This window comes from Lithobates pipiens, unplaced genomic scaffold (assembly GCF_037356315.1).
Source record: "Lithobates pipiens isolate NorthernLeopardFrog02 unplaced genomic scaffold, aLitPip1_a1.2 Scaffold_16, whole genome shotgun sequence".
NCBI lineage: Eukaryota > Metazoa > Chordata > Amphibia > Anura > Ranidae > Lithobates > Lithobates pipiens.
Genome location: NW_027507748.1, coordinates 60,482,354 through 60,494,675, shown reverse-complemented (window position 1 = coordinate 60,494,675; position 12,322 = coordinate 60,482,354). Strand labels below are relative to the sequence as shown.

The 12,322-nt window shown below is 42.5% G+C and overlaps 1 protein-coding gene across 2 annotated transcripts in view; it reads right to left on the bottom strand.

Annotated features, from left to right (window-relative positions):
• The window catches only part of TMEM50B (transmembrane protein 50B), a 38,782-nt gene that overhangs the window by 6,737 nt on the left and 19,723 nt on the right, over window positions 1-12,322 (bottom strand). For both annotated transcript variants that reach the window (XM_077479963.1, XM_077479964.1), the window contains exons 3-5: window positions 10,692-10,804; window positions 5,108-5,175; window positions 1,057-1,149 (exon numbers count right to left, since the gene is read on the bottom strand). In XM_077479963.1, the coding sequence (XP_077336089.1) occupies window positions 1,057-1,149; window positions 5,108-5,175; window positions 10,692-10,804 (274 nt within the window). The remainder of the gene's footprint in view (window positions 1-1,056; window positions 1,150-5,107; window positions 5,176-10,691; window positions 10,805-12,322) is intronic.

Genomic DNA, 12,322 nt, shown 5'->3' with positions numbered 1-12,322 from the left:
ATATAAATCTATCCTACACATATACAATATAGATACATACACATACAGTATATCAATACTTTTTTAGGCCCCTTTCACACTGGGGTGGTGCGGGCGTTGGTGGTAAAGCGCCACTTTACCGTCGTTTTAGTGGCGGTCTGTAGCCGCTAGCGGGATGGTTTTAACCCCCGCTAGTGGCCGAAAAAGGGTTAAAACCGCCCGCAAAGCCGCACTGCCCCATTGATTTCAATGGGTAGGAGCGGTTTAGGAGCGGTTAATACACCGATCCTTTCACCGCTCCAAAGATGTGGCTAGCAGGACTTTTTTCACCGTCCTGCTAGAGCACCGCTCTAGTGTGAAAGCCCTCCGTCTTTCACACTGGAGTGAAAGGGGCCGGTTTTTTCAGGCGCTATTTTTAGCGATGTAGTGCATGAAAACCGCCCAGTGTGAAAGGGGCCTTACTGTATGCAAATAAATTTTAAGACAACTAAAACTTCAAAGTCACCGTGACCCTGGTTCACATCGGTGGACTTTGTCAAGCAATTTGACAGCTCAAAATCATATGACAATTTGCACCCCACTGCCGATCAAATAGTTTCAAATCATGTCACAGCACAGAGACTTTGAGAAAGGTTCCTGCACTACTTTTTTTTGTAATTTCATTGCGACTTGCATTGAGTTCTGATAAATGAAGTCGCAGATCCAAATCACACTGATCTGCGGCTTTGAAATGGCGCCTGGAGAGCTAAGGGCTAAAAGAAATAGCTCAGAGTCCTTCTTACCAAAAAAAAAGACACAGAAGTTCGCTTTGGTGTAAGACAGACAACCTTCTTTTGTGTCTTTTGTTGAAGAATTTTCAGATATCAAAACATATGAGGGGGCTTATATACATCTATCTCATACAAAAGGAAACATCTACATCTTTGTATTAACAGGACTACTTTTATTTTATGTGACGTTTAAAGTCTTTTATGTCTTTTTATATATTTGCACTTAATAAAAAAATAAAATAAAAGCACAGATGACAGCTGCAGTCTTACTGGTTGCTTTAACCAACAATGGGAAAGGGGAACTCACTTTGTGTAACATAGGCACCAAAAAGAATCCACATGGAGGCGATAAGTGACCCAAACATCATCATGAAGCCGATGAATAGCCAGATCCGAGCTCCTGTGAGACAGAGATCACAGCATTACACACATTTTAATAATACGTTTGTACCCCAACATTTCATATTCCTGATATGTGCACGCTGTACCATGTATTTGTGTTAAAAAGTATCCTATTCTGGAGGAGGTTGGATGGAGGCCTTCAGTGCGCCCCTTCCTCCGGTGCGGGCCAGCAGGGCCATCCTGTGGTCAACCTAGCATTTTAGTTATATCTGATTTTGGGTTTACCTGACTGGGCCCCTATTCGCATTGGTCAATACGTTTGCCCGTTGGGCTGCCTTTATTTATTTAAACGGGATTGTTTCATAGCCAAGTTGTCTTATATCCTGTACTCTTGCATTTTATACATGTCTACCTGTATATGTTACTACCCCTTTGCATCCATGGATATGTTCATGATGGCATATTATTTTGTCCTAAATAAAGATTATATAAAAAAAAAAAAAAAAAAAAAAAGGAAGGAAGAAGTGTCCTGTTCTCTGTTGCTTCCCTTGTGTGAAATAACTGGTGTTCCCGTCAGTCCCTCTGCTTTCCTATTTCAAACTGACCATGCTAGGGATGACAGCACATCCATCCCAGTGTGGTCAGTTTTCTGGCTATGCTGGGGGCACAGCCTGCCTAATCCTCCCCTTTCCTTATGCAGCTGAGAACAGAGGTTATGTGATCAAGGTATTTATAATGCTGCTTTTTTTTTTTTTTTTTTTTTTAATATCTAAACACATGTTTTGCCTTTCATTTCTATTTTAAACTGAGTGGGTTGATTTACAAGGTGAGGGTTCATATACATATAACTGATGCACAATGTACCTGCCACAAAGAGGCATCTACATAAATTAAAAGCACCAAGATGGGTATGCTACCTTTACTTACATCTCATCCAGAAAATCCTAGCCGTCATGCTAATCCAAATTTTTGAGTTGCTGACCAGAAGTATGCAGAGAAGGAGCTCGGACTTCACACTTTCCTAAATAGATGCATACGGTACTTTAAGACAGTGATGGCGAACCTTGGCACCCCAGATGTTTTGGAACTACATTTCCCATGATGCTCAACTACACTGCAGAGTGCATGAGCATCATGGGAAATGTAGTTCCAAAACATCTGGGGTGCCAAGGTTCACCATCACTGCTTTAAGGTACTGAACTTAAAAACAGCCAGCTAGAATATTTAGATGAAGGTCATGTAACTCTGGACAGGTTTCCATTGGTGAAACACAGGCAAGTGTTAAAGAAGAACTCTAGATGCAGCCAACAAAAAATAAATATACAATTGTATGACCATGCTGTAAATATATGCAAATATATCATACAGTGGGGATCGAAAGTTTGGGCACCCCAGGTAAAAATGTATATTAATGTGCACAACGAAGAGAAGGAAAGATGGAAAAATCTCCAAATGGCATCAAATTACAGATTAGACATTCTTATAAATATGTAAAAAAAAAAAGTTAGATTTTATTTCCATCATTTACATTTTCAAAATTACAGAAAACAAAAAAATGCCGTCTGCAAAAGTTTGGGCACCCTGCAAAGTTAATATCTTGTACTGCCCGCTTTGGCAAGTATCACAGCTTGTAAACGCTTTTTGTAGCCAGCCAAGAGTCTTTCAATTCTTGTTTGAGGTATCTTTGCCCATTCTTCCTTACAAAAGTATTCCAGTTCTTTGAGATTTCTGGGCTGTCTGTCACTGCTCTTTTAAGGTCTATCCATAGATTTTCAATAATGTTGAGGTCAAGAGATTGTGTAGTAGGCCATGGCAAAACCTTCAGTTTACGCCTCTTGATGTAATCCCCCGTGGATTTTGAGGTGTGTTTAGGATCATTATCCATTTGTAGAAGCCATCCAAATTTGCTGAAATTTTATTGAATCAATTTTTCCTTCTACTCGTGAAATGTTTCCTGTGCCACTGGCTGCAATACAACCCCAAAGCATGATTGATCCACCCGCAAGCTTAACAGTTGGACAGAGGTTCTTTTCATTCAATGCTGTGCCCTTTCTTCTCCAAACGTACCTTTGCTCATTCCGGCCAAAAAGTTCTATTTCAACCTCATCGGTCCACAGAACTTGTTTCCAAAATGCCTCCAGGCTTGTCTATATGTTCATTTGCAAAGTTCAAACGCTGACTTTTGTGGTGAGGACGTAGAAGAGGTTTTCTTCTGATGACTTTTCCATGAAGACCATATTTGTACAGGTATCTCTTTATAGTGGAATAGTGTACCACAACTCCAGTGTCTGCCAGATCTTTCTGGAGGGATCGTGCAGTCAAACATGGGTTTTGAATTGCTTTTCTCACAATCCTGCGAGCTGTTGTGTCTGATATTTTTCTTGGTCTTCCAGATCTTGCTTTAACTTCCACTGTTCCTGATGACTGACATTTCTTAATTACATTCCGAACAGAGGATATTGACATCTGAAAATGCTTTGCTATCTTCTTATAGCCTTCTCCAGCTTTGTGAGCGTCAACTATTTTCAGTTTCAGTTTTCTAGACAACTTCTTAGAAGAACCCATGGTGCTGATTGTTGGGGCAAGGTCAGATGAGTCTGGCCATTTAAAACCTTTTAGATTGACATCACTTGGTCTTCCCAGATGATGATTGAGAACAATCCATGACACTGGCAGGTCTCAGCTTTGCAAAGGGGGCAGTGCATGCTATAAATTCTGCAGGGTGTCCAAACTTTTGCAGACGCCATTTTTTTTGTTTTCTGTAATTTTGAAAGTGTAAATGATGAAAATAAAATCAAACTTTTTTGACATATTATAAGAATGTCTAATCTGTAATTTGATGCCATTTGGAGATTTTTCCATCTTTCCTTGGCTCCGTTATGCACATTAATACACATTTTTACCTGGGGTGCCCAAACTTTCGATCCCCACTGTAGCAAAACTTTTGCTGGCATGAACCCAAGTCCTCAATATGAAAATTAGCTATCCAGGCAAATCCAACAATAGTTATGAATTCCAATCCTATTTTCTTTCCTATTAATACTGTAGCTCTGGGCATTTCAACTGGGGGGGAAATGAATATTGGGGGTGGGGAGAGGCTTTTGCAGCCCCCAGGACCAGTAGCAGGGAAGGTGAAGCCCCCAGATAGCATCTATGGCAATGCACTTCTCTTATACGTTCACTTTTGGTTTGTTCGATAAACCATGAAAGATATATATACGTTTGATAAGTGCAAACATACCTGTTGATCCTGCCATCTTGTTAGCTGATAACTTCCTGTTATTTGCATCTGCTGCACTGCTCTCGAATTATGACACGTTCACATCTGGCGATGTTAGGATCTCAGGCAGGATGGCTGCGATTCTACCCGCGAACCCAAATTGTAATTTAATAGTGGCAAAAAGCACCACGTGTGTTCAGGTTCCATTCATTTTCAATGGCACCTAAACATAGTGCGTTTTTGCCATGATAAATTATATGCCAACTGTGGTGAACCGCATTGCACAGAGCTTGTTTCTTCACACAATGTGGTTTGCTGATAATTTATCGGGCGACAATTGCAGCAAAACCGTGCTGCATTTAGGGGTCACTGAAAATGAACGGCATTCGAACATGCGTGGTGCATTTTGCTCCTATTGCAGTGCAATTTGGGATCACGGGCAGCAATTCTGCCTGAGATCCCAAAACACCAGATATGAACGGGCCTTATATTGTTCTGAGGACTGCAGAACCCCACCCATCCACGTTATGTACAAGAGGACATGGGAGTTCCCAGTAGTCCTGCCCTGTTTCCCTTCTCTAGATACAGTACAGTAAAAAGCATTCTGATCCTCGGACAGGTAGTGTGTTACTGGCAAGATCGCCAGGTGAAAATAGAGGGGGGAGGGAAATCTTGAAAAAAAGAAAACAAAAGCAGCCACCACCTCTAAGGACTGGCAAAGTGGAATATATTACTTTTTTTGGTTCAGATACACTTAAATTTACAAGCAACACATATATTTATAAAAAATACTGACCTGCCCTTCCCAAGCAGCCATCACTGTAGCTGTCTCCTCGTACCTGTGCATTAGACACTGCGTTGATCCTGCGGGGACAGACAATGTCAAACATGATATTCATATTATGGACAAGTAAGCATATATGGCTGTTGCCTTGGGCAGCAACATATTTCTTCTATGAACCAAAGGCAGTAACATCTGTGGTAATCAGAACAGAACAAAAATAAAGGGAAATGTTCAAATGAAGGATGAGATCTGAAAAATTAAATAAAAATAAATATCTGGCTGGTGGCTTTGGGCAACATTGGAGATTTTAAAGCCGAACTCCGGCCTTCCCTTCAGTCTTTCACAGTTGTACCGGCTCCTTTCCTGTACTGAAATTGCTTACTCTGATTTCACTGCACACTGTCAGCTTCTCACAGTGTGTATTACAAGCAGCAGAAAGTCAGATAGAAGCCGCCTCATTTCTTGGCTGGAGAACGACCGTCATCCTTTTCTCCCCAGCCTTACTTTCCTTGCATCGGATTTCAAAGTAATAGAAGGTGTGGACAGCACCGGCAGGGGACCCCAGAAGAGGAGGTGCGGGGGTCCCTCTGTGCAAAACTACTGCACAGAGCAGGAAAATATAACATGTTTTACAAGAAAAATAGAAATGGAAGGCACGTACACCTAGTGGGCAATCAGAGGTGGCACTAACATTCAGCACTTTGAACAGATGTAGAGAAGAGAAAACTGCAGATAAACAGGTACAATTTATGTAGGAGGATTTGTTTCATCTCTGTGTATCATCTGACCCAGTCACTTCACTGGGAATATGTAAGGGTAAAAAAAATACTTACCCGAGTCCAGCCGTGTCTCATCTGCAGAACTGCTTCGCTCACTTTCTGGCCTTGCAGAAGCAATAGACTCCTACAAGGGGGAAGTAGGGGGCAAGACTTACTGGTGCTGCATGTATCTATGGATCAACACAGCCTGACTAAGGAGCATGCCCACATGGGTGCCCCTATAGCACACGGCTTTCTAAAGGGGGCACCCGGAGGAAAAGAAAAAAAAAAAAAAAAGGTGGAAACAGCCCAGATGGGGGACTGCCATATTTCTTTAAAGCTCAATTCCATGATAAGGAAATATTGTGTGCATTCTTGGGTTAGTTCACCTTTAGTGACTTTTGCCCCAAACCTTCCTATGGATTATGGTGTCCTCAGTACATTACCATGCAGTGCTCCGTTTTTTTTAAAATGCCTACTTTTTAAATTGCTCATTTCATTGCCCTTCCCTCTTTGTTCCTGTAATCTTCAGGGCAGAGAGGGGAGACCAATGGAATGAGTAACTGAAAATGTAATAATTATTTTACAAAAAGCAGCACTGCATGGTAATGTACTGCAGACACCATAATCCATAGGAAGGGTTGTGGCAAAACTCACTAAAGGTGAACTAACCCTTTAAATCTTGGTGTGCTTTGTGTATTTCTTTCAGATCTGCGTAGTTATCCAATGTGAAACTTGTCTCTGTTCGTGAGCTTCCTGTAATAAAGACCGCTCACTTCTGCTCTCTCTCCTTGTGGTGGGTGACTGGTCTTCTCTCCGCCCCCTCCTGCGGTTTTCTGCAGGCAGCCTGTAGTGGGTGGACCTGCTCTACCCCTCCCACAGCTCTGTCACTGCAACTTCTACATGCGAACGACTGAGTTTGAAAAGACATTTGGTGAACTCAAAGTAGATTTATATCTTCTGTGGCCTTTAAGAATATATTTAAATGAAGGTTTTCTGTGCCCCGAGTTCAGTTTTAAGCCTAGGTTCACACTGGTGTAGTGTGGTATTTGCAGCGATTCCTGTGCGTTTCCCGCACCGCTGCGGGTGTCAATGTTAACTACACCCCAATAACGGTTCGCAAAACACAGTGCAATTGGTAGAATCAGATCACATGGCTGTGAACTCCCATGTGATCCGATTCCAGTGTGGCAAAAAAAAGGTGCATGCACCTTTGTTGTGTGTGTGTGGGAGGGGGCAATTTGAGCCATACAAAATGAATGGGCTCAAAATCTCACTCAAAGAATCGCATGTGATTTGAACAGGAATTTGGTTGCGATTCCTGTCCAAATCACAAGTGGTTTCTCACACCACACCAGTGTGAACCTAGGCTCAAGGAGAGCTTTTACCAATTCATGGGAACAGCGCTTCTTTTTTACCATTTTTGATTTAGACTTGTACATACTGAGGAGCTGCAGCCACACTCGGGTCTTAATGTTTACTTTTTTGTAAATTCTTTTATATTATATATGTGATTTGTTCACACTGAGGAGAATATATATCTTGCTTCTGGAGCCATGAGGACTCCCCACCCAGAAAAGGCTAATGTTTTTCTGAACCTGTGCCATGGTTGTGTTATGCAGTCACATCAAAGAAAAGTTCCTGAATATCATGAAAACCTCACAGACACCAAGGAGATATCACAGACAGAACATGTTTCATGCTAGTAGCAGCGTTGTCAGCGCTTTTTGCGCTGCTACTAATACGAAACATATTCCATCTGTGATATCCCCATGGTGTCCGTGATGTTTTTATGATATACAATAATAGATTTCAAGGAGTGCAGCAGTTCCAGAACTTTGATGTGCATCTACAGACAGGCTGTGCTGGCACCCCTGAACCACTCTCGCAAGGTGTTTCTTTTCAACTCACCTGGAGCGGCTATTTCGGACTATGTTATGCAGACAGCTTAGCTTCAAACGGCACTTACAGGAATTCTTTAATTAACCTCTTCATGTTTACGGTCCTTTAACAGGGCTTTAATGCTCAGGAGGTAGTGTTGCTTCAGTATCATGTGAGCGGCTTTCACAGCAGTCACATAAATAGGAGGCCGTACCGCTGGGTTCTGATCAGTAGCCTTGATTGTGAGCGGTCAGCACCAGCTTGGTTAGTGTGCTGGGAGCAGAAGGTGAACACGCTTTCAGAACACAAACTCCTGAAAGCATATGTGCAGCGGCTTACCAATAAAACCCACCTTTCTTGTGGCTGCATCTATGCTTACATGGCTGGCAAGAGGTTAAAACCTATTATTTGATGTTTAATATATAGTATTTTAATCTGTGTTATCTATATACAAGCCCGCACACCACCACAGCTCTGGCGGAAATGATTTTGTTTCCCAGTGACCTTGAATTTCCCTGTACAAAACATGTGACTCTGTGGACTTTAATAATGTAGCTGTGATATTTTTCTATTGACAAATTGGTCTGTTCTGCAAACAATTCTTGGAATGCAGCAGAGTTGTTAATAGTCACTTATCCTTTGCATTGTTGATCTAATGATTGGGTAATTTAAACTATACCATACCTAAAACTTTGTTATCTTCTGTAACTTTATACGTGTTTATTTAATTTCTTCATAAGAAAGATCGCCGCAGTATCCACGGCAATCTATGCCATGTCCAGCCCCTCCTCAGCTCCCCCAGCTGTCTTCTGGGAGAAACACAGGTCCCAGAAGACAGCAGGGACCACTCAGAACACGCAGTGCGACTCGCACATGGGCAGTAGGGAACCAGGAGTTAAGCCACAAGGCTTCACTTCCTGATTCCCTTACTGAAGATACTGGCCCCTCTACCTGGAGCCGAGGGATGGGTCGGCTTTGGGTGAGGACATCATGGGCTCCCTGGACAGGTAAGTTTACTTATTTTAAAAGTCAGCAGCTGCAGTATTTGTAGCTGACTTTTTTTTTTTTTCAGGCAGAACTCCGGTTAAGTTCTCTAAGGCTTTCACACTATGGCGGTGAGAGCTTCGGCGGTAAAACACCGCTAGTTCTAGCGCATAGGGAGAATCTGGGTTTTACCGCCGAAGCTCTCACCGCCCCAGTGTGAAAGTAGCCTTAGAGAACTACCAAACTGTCCTGCCAAAAGGATAAAGGGTCTCCACTAGAAAGATCTGATCTGTTTGGTTCATAGACTGAACCCACCTAAACTATACTGCCAGTAAGCGGACTCTGTAAAAAGCCAATCAAAAGCAGGTGAGGCATTCCCTAAGCAGCAGATACACATATACAAAGGGTGTGTATATATGTGGCTGCGGAGTAGGGAATGTCTCTCCCGTTTATGAATGGATAAAGGCCCCGTTCACACCGGAGCGACTTGACAAGTCAACCCTATTGTTGGCAATGGCACTGTTCAAATCGGAGCAACACAGACTTTGTGGTGCCGCATCGATTTGAAAAAGTAGTTCCTGCACTACTTTTGGTGATTTCAGGTGCGACTTGGATAGACATCTGTACCATGAAGCCACACAGATGTCTTCCAAGTTGCACCTGAAGTCGCACTGACATGCGGCTCTGAAATCATGCAATTTCAGATGAAGTCGCATGATTTCAAAGCCGCGTGCAGTGTGAACGAGGGATTAGGCCTCAAGCACACAGAGCTTTAAAAAATAAAAAAATGCTTTCAGGAGTTTTTGTTTTGTGTTTTTTAGCCTGTTAAAGCACCTCTATGTAAGCCTATGTGTCCATGCACACATAGATGTTTACAGGGGTATTAGAAGAAGAGTTTATACAGGCTGAAAAAACAAAAAACATCACCAGCACATTCAGGAGAGGAGCTCAGGGGCAGAAAAAAAAAACGCTATACATGTCTAAAGGCATAAAGCGTATGCACATGAATGCATTCCAAGGACTAGAATAGATTAATATTCTGGCCAATAGAATGCATTAATGTTCAAAAGCTACTGTAGATGTGCCTAAACGTGTGTGCAATACGCAGCTTTTACTGTGTTTTTTAACAGCATTTTTCTGACAAAAGTTCTGGATTTCCCCAGAGGCTTAAAGTGTTACTAAACCCACAACATTAAAATTAGTCTGTATATGCAGTAAAGCATGCTTGTTAAACTCACTGTGGAACCTAAGGGGTTAATCCTCCACATTGTGTGAAAAGGCTGTTTGATCTGATATTCCTGTCTTTTCTGATCCATCACTTCTTCCACAGCCCCCAATCCACCTCCTGATAACACAGAGCATTGGAGACACTCTGCACACGTTTGTTTTTTTTCTTGGGAGGGTGCATGTGATTGGCACAGGGCCAATCAGCATTGTCCAGACAGAGGGTCGGGGGTCATGTGGCCTCATAGGAGAATCAGCGGAGAATGAAAACTCCTCCTACAAGATTTAACCAGACACTGAGAGACGTCACAAGACTGCTATATACTGCTGATGAGAAAAAGTATTTAGCCGTTTATATTTACTAAAATAATTGCATTTCCATATTCTTTGTACTCTGGGACACCAGATATAGTAAATGCAGGGTCCTGGGTTTAGTAACACTTTAAACAGACTTCCTGTATGCATGAGACCTACGGTGACACCTTCCTGGCAGGATCGTTCAGATGGGTTTAGACCAGGACCCGAACACGCCTCAGCTCATCCTTAGGAACATTACTTCATACAAGCAGACTGTGGAACATCACAGGGTGCACTTAACCTTGCATGTCTCCATGCTGGGATTCCAGTGTTCATCTGTCCAGTACAGTCAGAAAGAATAACTGTTGACTGGCTGTGATGGGTTCCTGAGACTTTACCATATGAAATTCAGGCCAATATGACAAACAGCATTCTGCAGAAAATCAACTTACATAAAAAATGCCACTGTAGAGAATACACCACAGGTGTGAAAAGCATGGTTCAGGACATCCTGTGTAGGGTACACCACCGCTGCATCTATCATAATCCACCAACCTGAAAAAAACTGAAAGAAAAATGTACTTAGATGACATCCAAGGCATTTATTATTAAGACGTTTCACTGCTGGCAAGCTTACATAGCATGCCGGTGTTCAAGCAGAGCAGGTGAAGGATGGAGCTCATCCACACTCCCCATGGAAGGCCCAATATCAAAGACAGACCGTACACTGGTCATTTCAGCATTTTCATAAAACTTCATTGTTCTGATGTGCACACTGAAAGCACCATCTTGTACCGCCTGCCTCTGATGCATTTCGAGCAGTCCCAGGCAGTACTTCCAATATGCACATCCAGAACAATGTTTTATAAAAATGCTGACATCAATGTACAGCCAGCCTGTGTTGTTAGGACTTTTTTGCATATGTGGCACCAAGCACTGCAATTTAAAGCAAAAATATGCCCTCCTCCAGGATTTCTCCAGAACCTATACCGATCTTTCTGGTAATCTCTAGCCTAATTCAGGGCAGGAAGGATTGTCGATCATGTGACCACTGTCCTAGTAGTCCCATGATCCAGGCTACTAGTCTGTAGCCTGGACTAAGCAGTCTGACAACTCGATCTCGGTGCTTAGAGTAAACAGTGAGTATGCTCTTAGCACATATGCATTGCTGGGCGGCCAATATTGATGTGCAGCTTCTGGGCGTTTAAAGTCCACCATTTTGCTGCCACACATATGTGGGTCGGTCGTAAAAGGGGTTATGCAAAAACAATTATTATTATACAGGATTTATGTAGCACCAACTTTTTGCATCGCACTTTACAATATAAAGGGAGTCGGAACAGTTACAATACAATTCAATATAGAAAAAGTTAGGAGGGCCCTGCGCATGGAGCTTACAATCTATAAAGGAGGTAGTACAAAAGATAATAGCTGATCTGTTAAGGGTGAGCAGATGGAGGTGGTCGAAGTACAGTTTTTAGGTGGAGACGATGTTTCGTCATATTAGTGGACCTGTCAGATTTTGTAATGGAAGTGATGGTCCGTCACTGCCATCTTGCTATACCCTGCATTTGTCCACAGTAAGGATACAGTGAGAAGGTGGCAAGCGGACATCTTATTACACTCACTATATATTGTATATATACATATATTGTATATATATATTGTAAAGTGCTGTGCAAAATGTTGGTGCTATATAAATCCTGTATAATAATAATTGTTTTTGCATAACCCCTTTTACGACCGACCCACATATGTGTGGCAGCAAAATGGTGGACTTTAAACGCCCAGAAGCTGCACATCAATATCGGCCACCCAGCAATGCATATGTGCTAGGAGCATACTCACTGTTCACTCTAAGCACCGAGATCGAGTTGTCAAAGACTGCTTAGTCCAGGCTACAGATTAGTAGCCTGGATCATGGGACTACTAGGACAGCGGTCACATGATCGCCAGTCCTTCCTGCCCTGAATGGTTTACAAGAACGCTGGAGCAGGCGGGAAGGGGTTAACCTGTGCCTTTAGGACATTTATTGCTAAATCCACTCTCCAATACCTCTTAGCCAGGGGTCTCCAAACTTTCC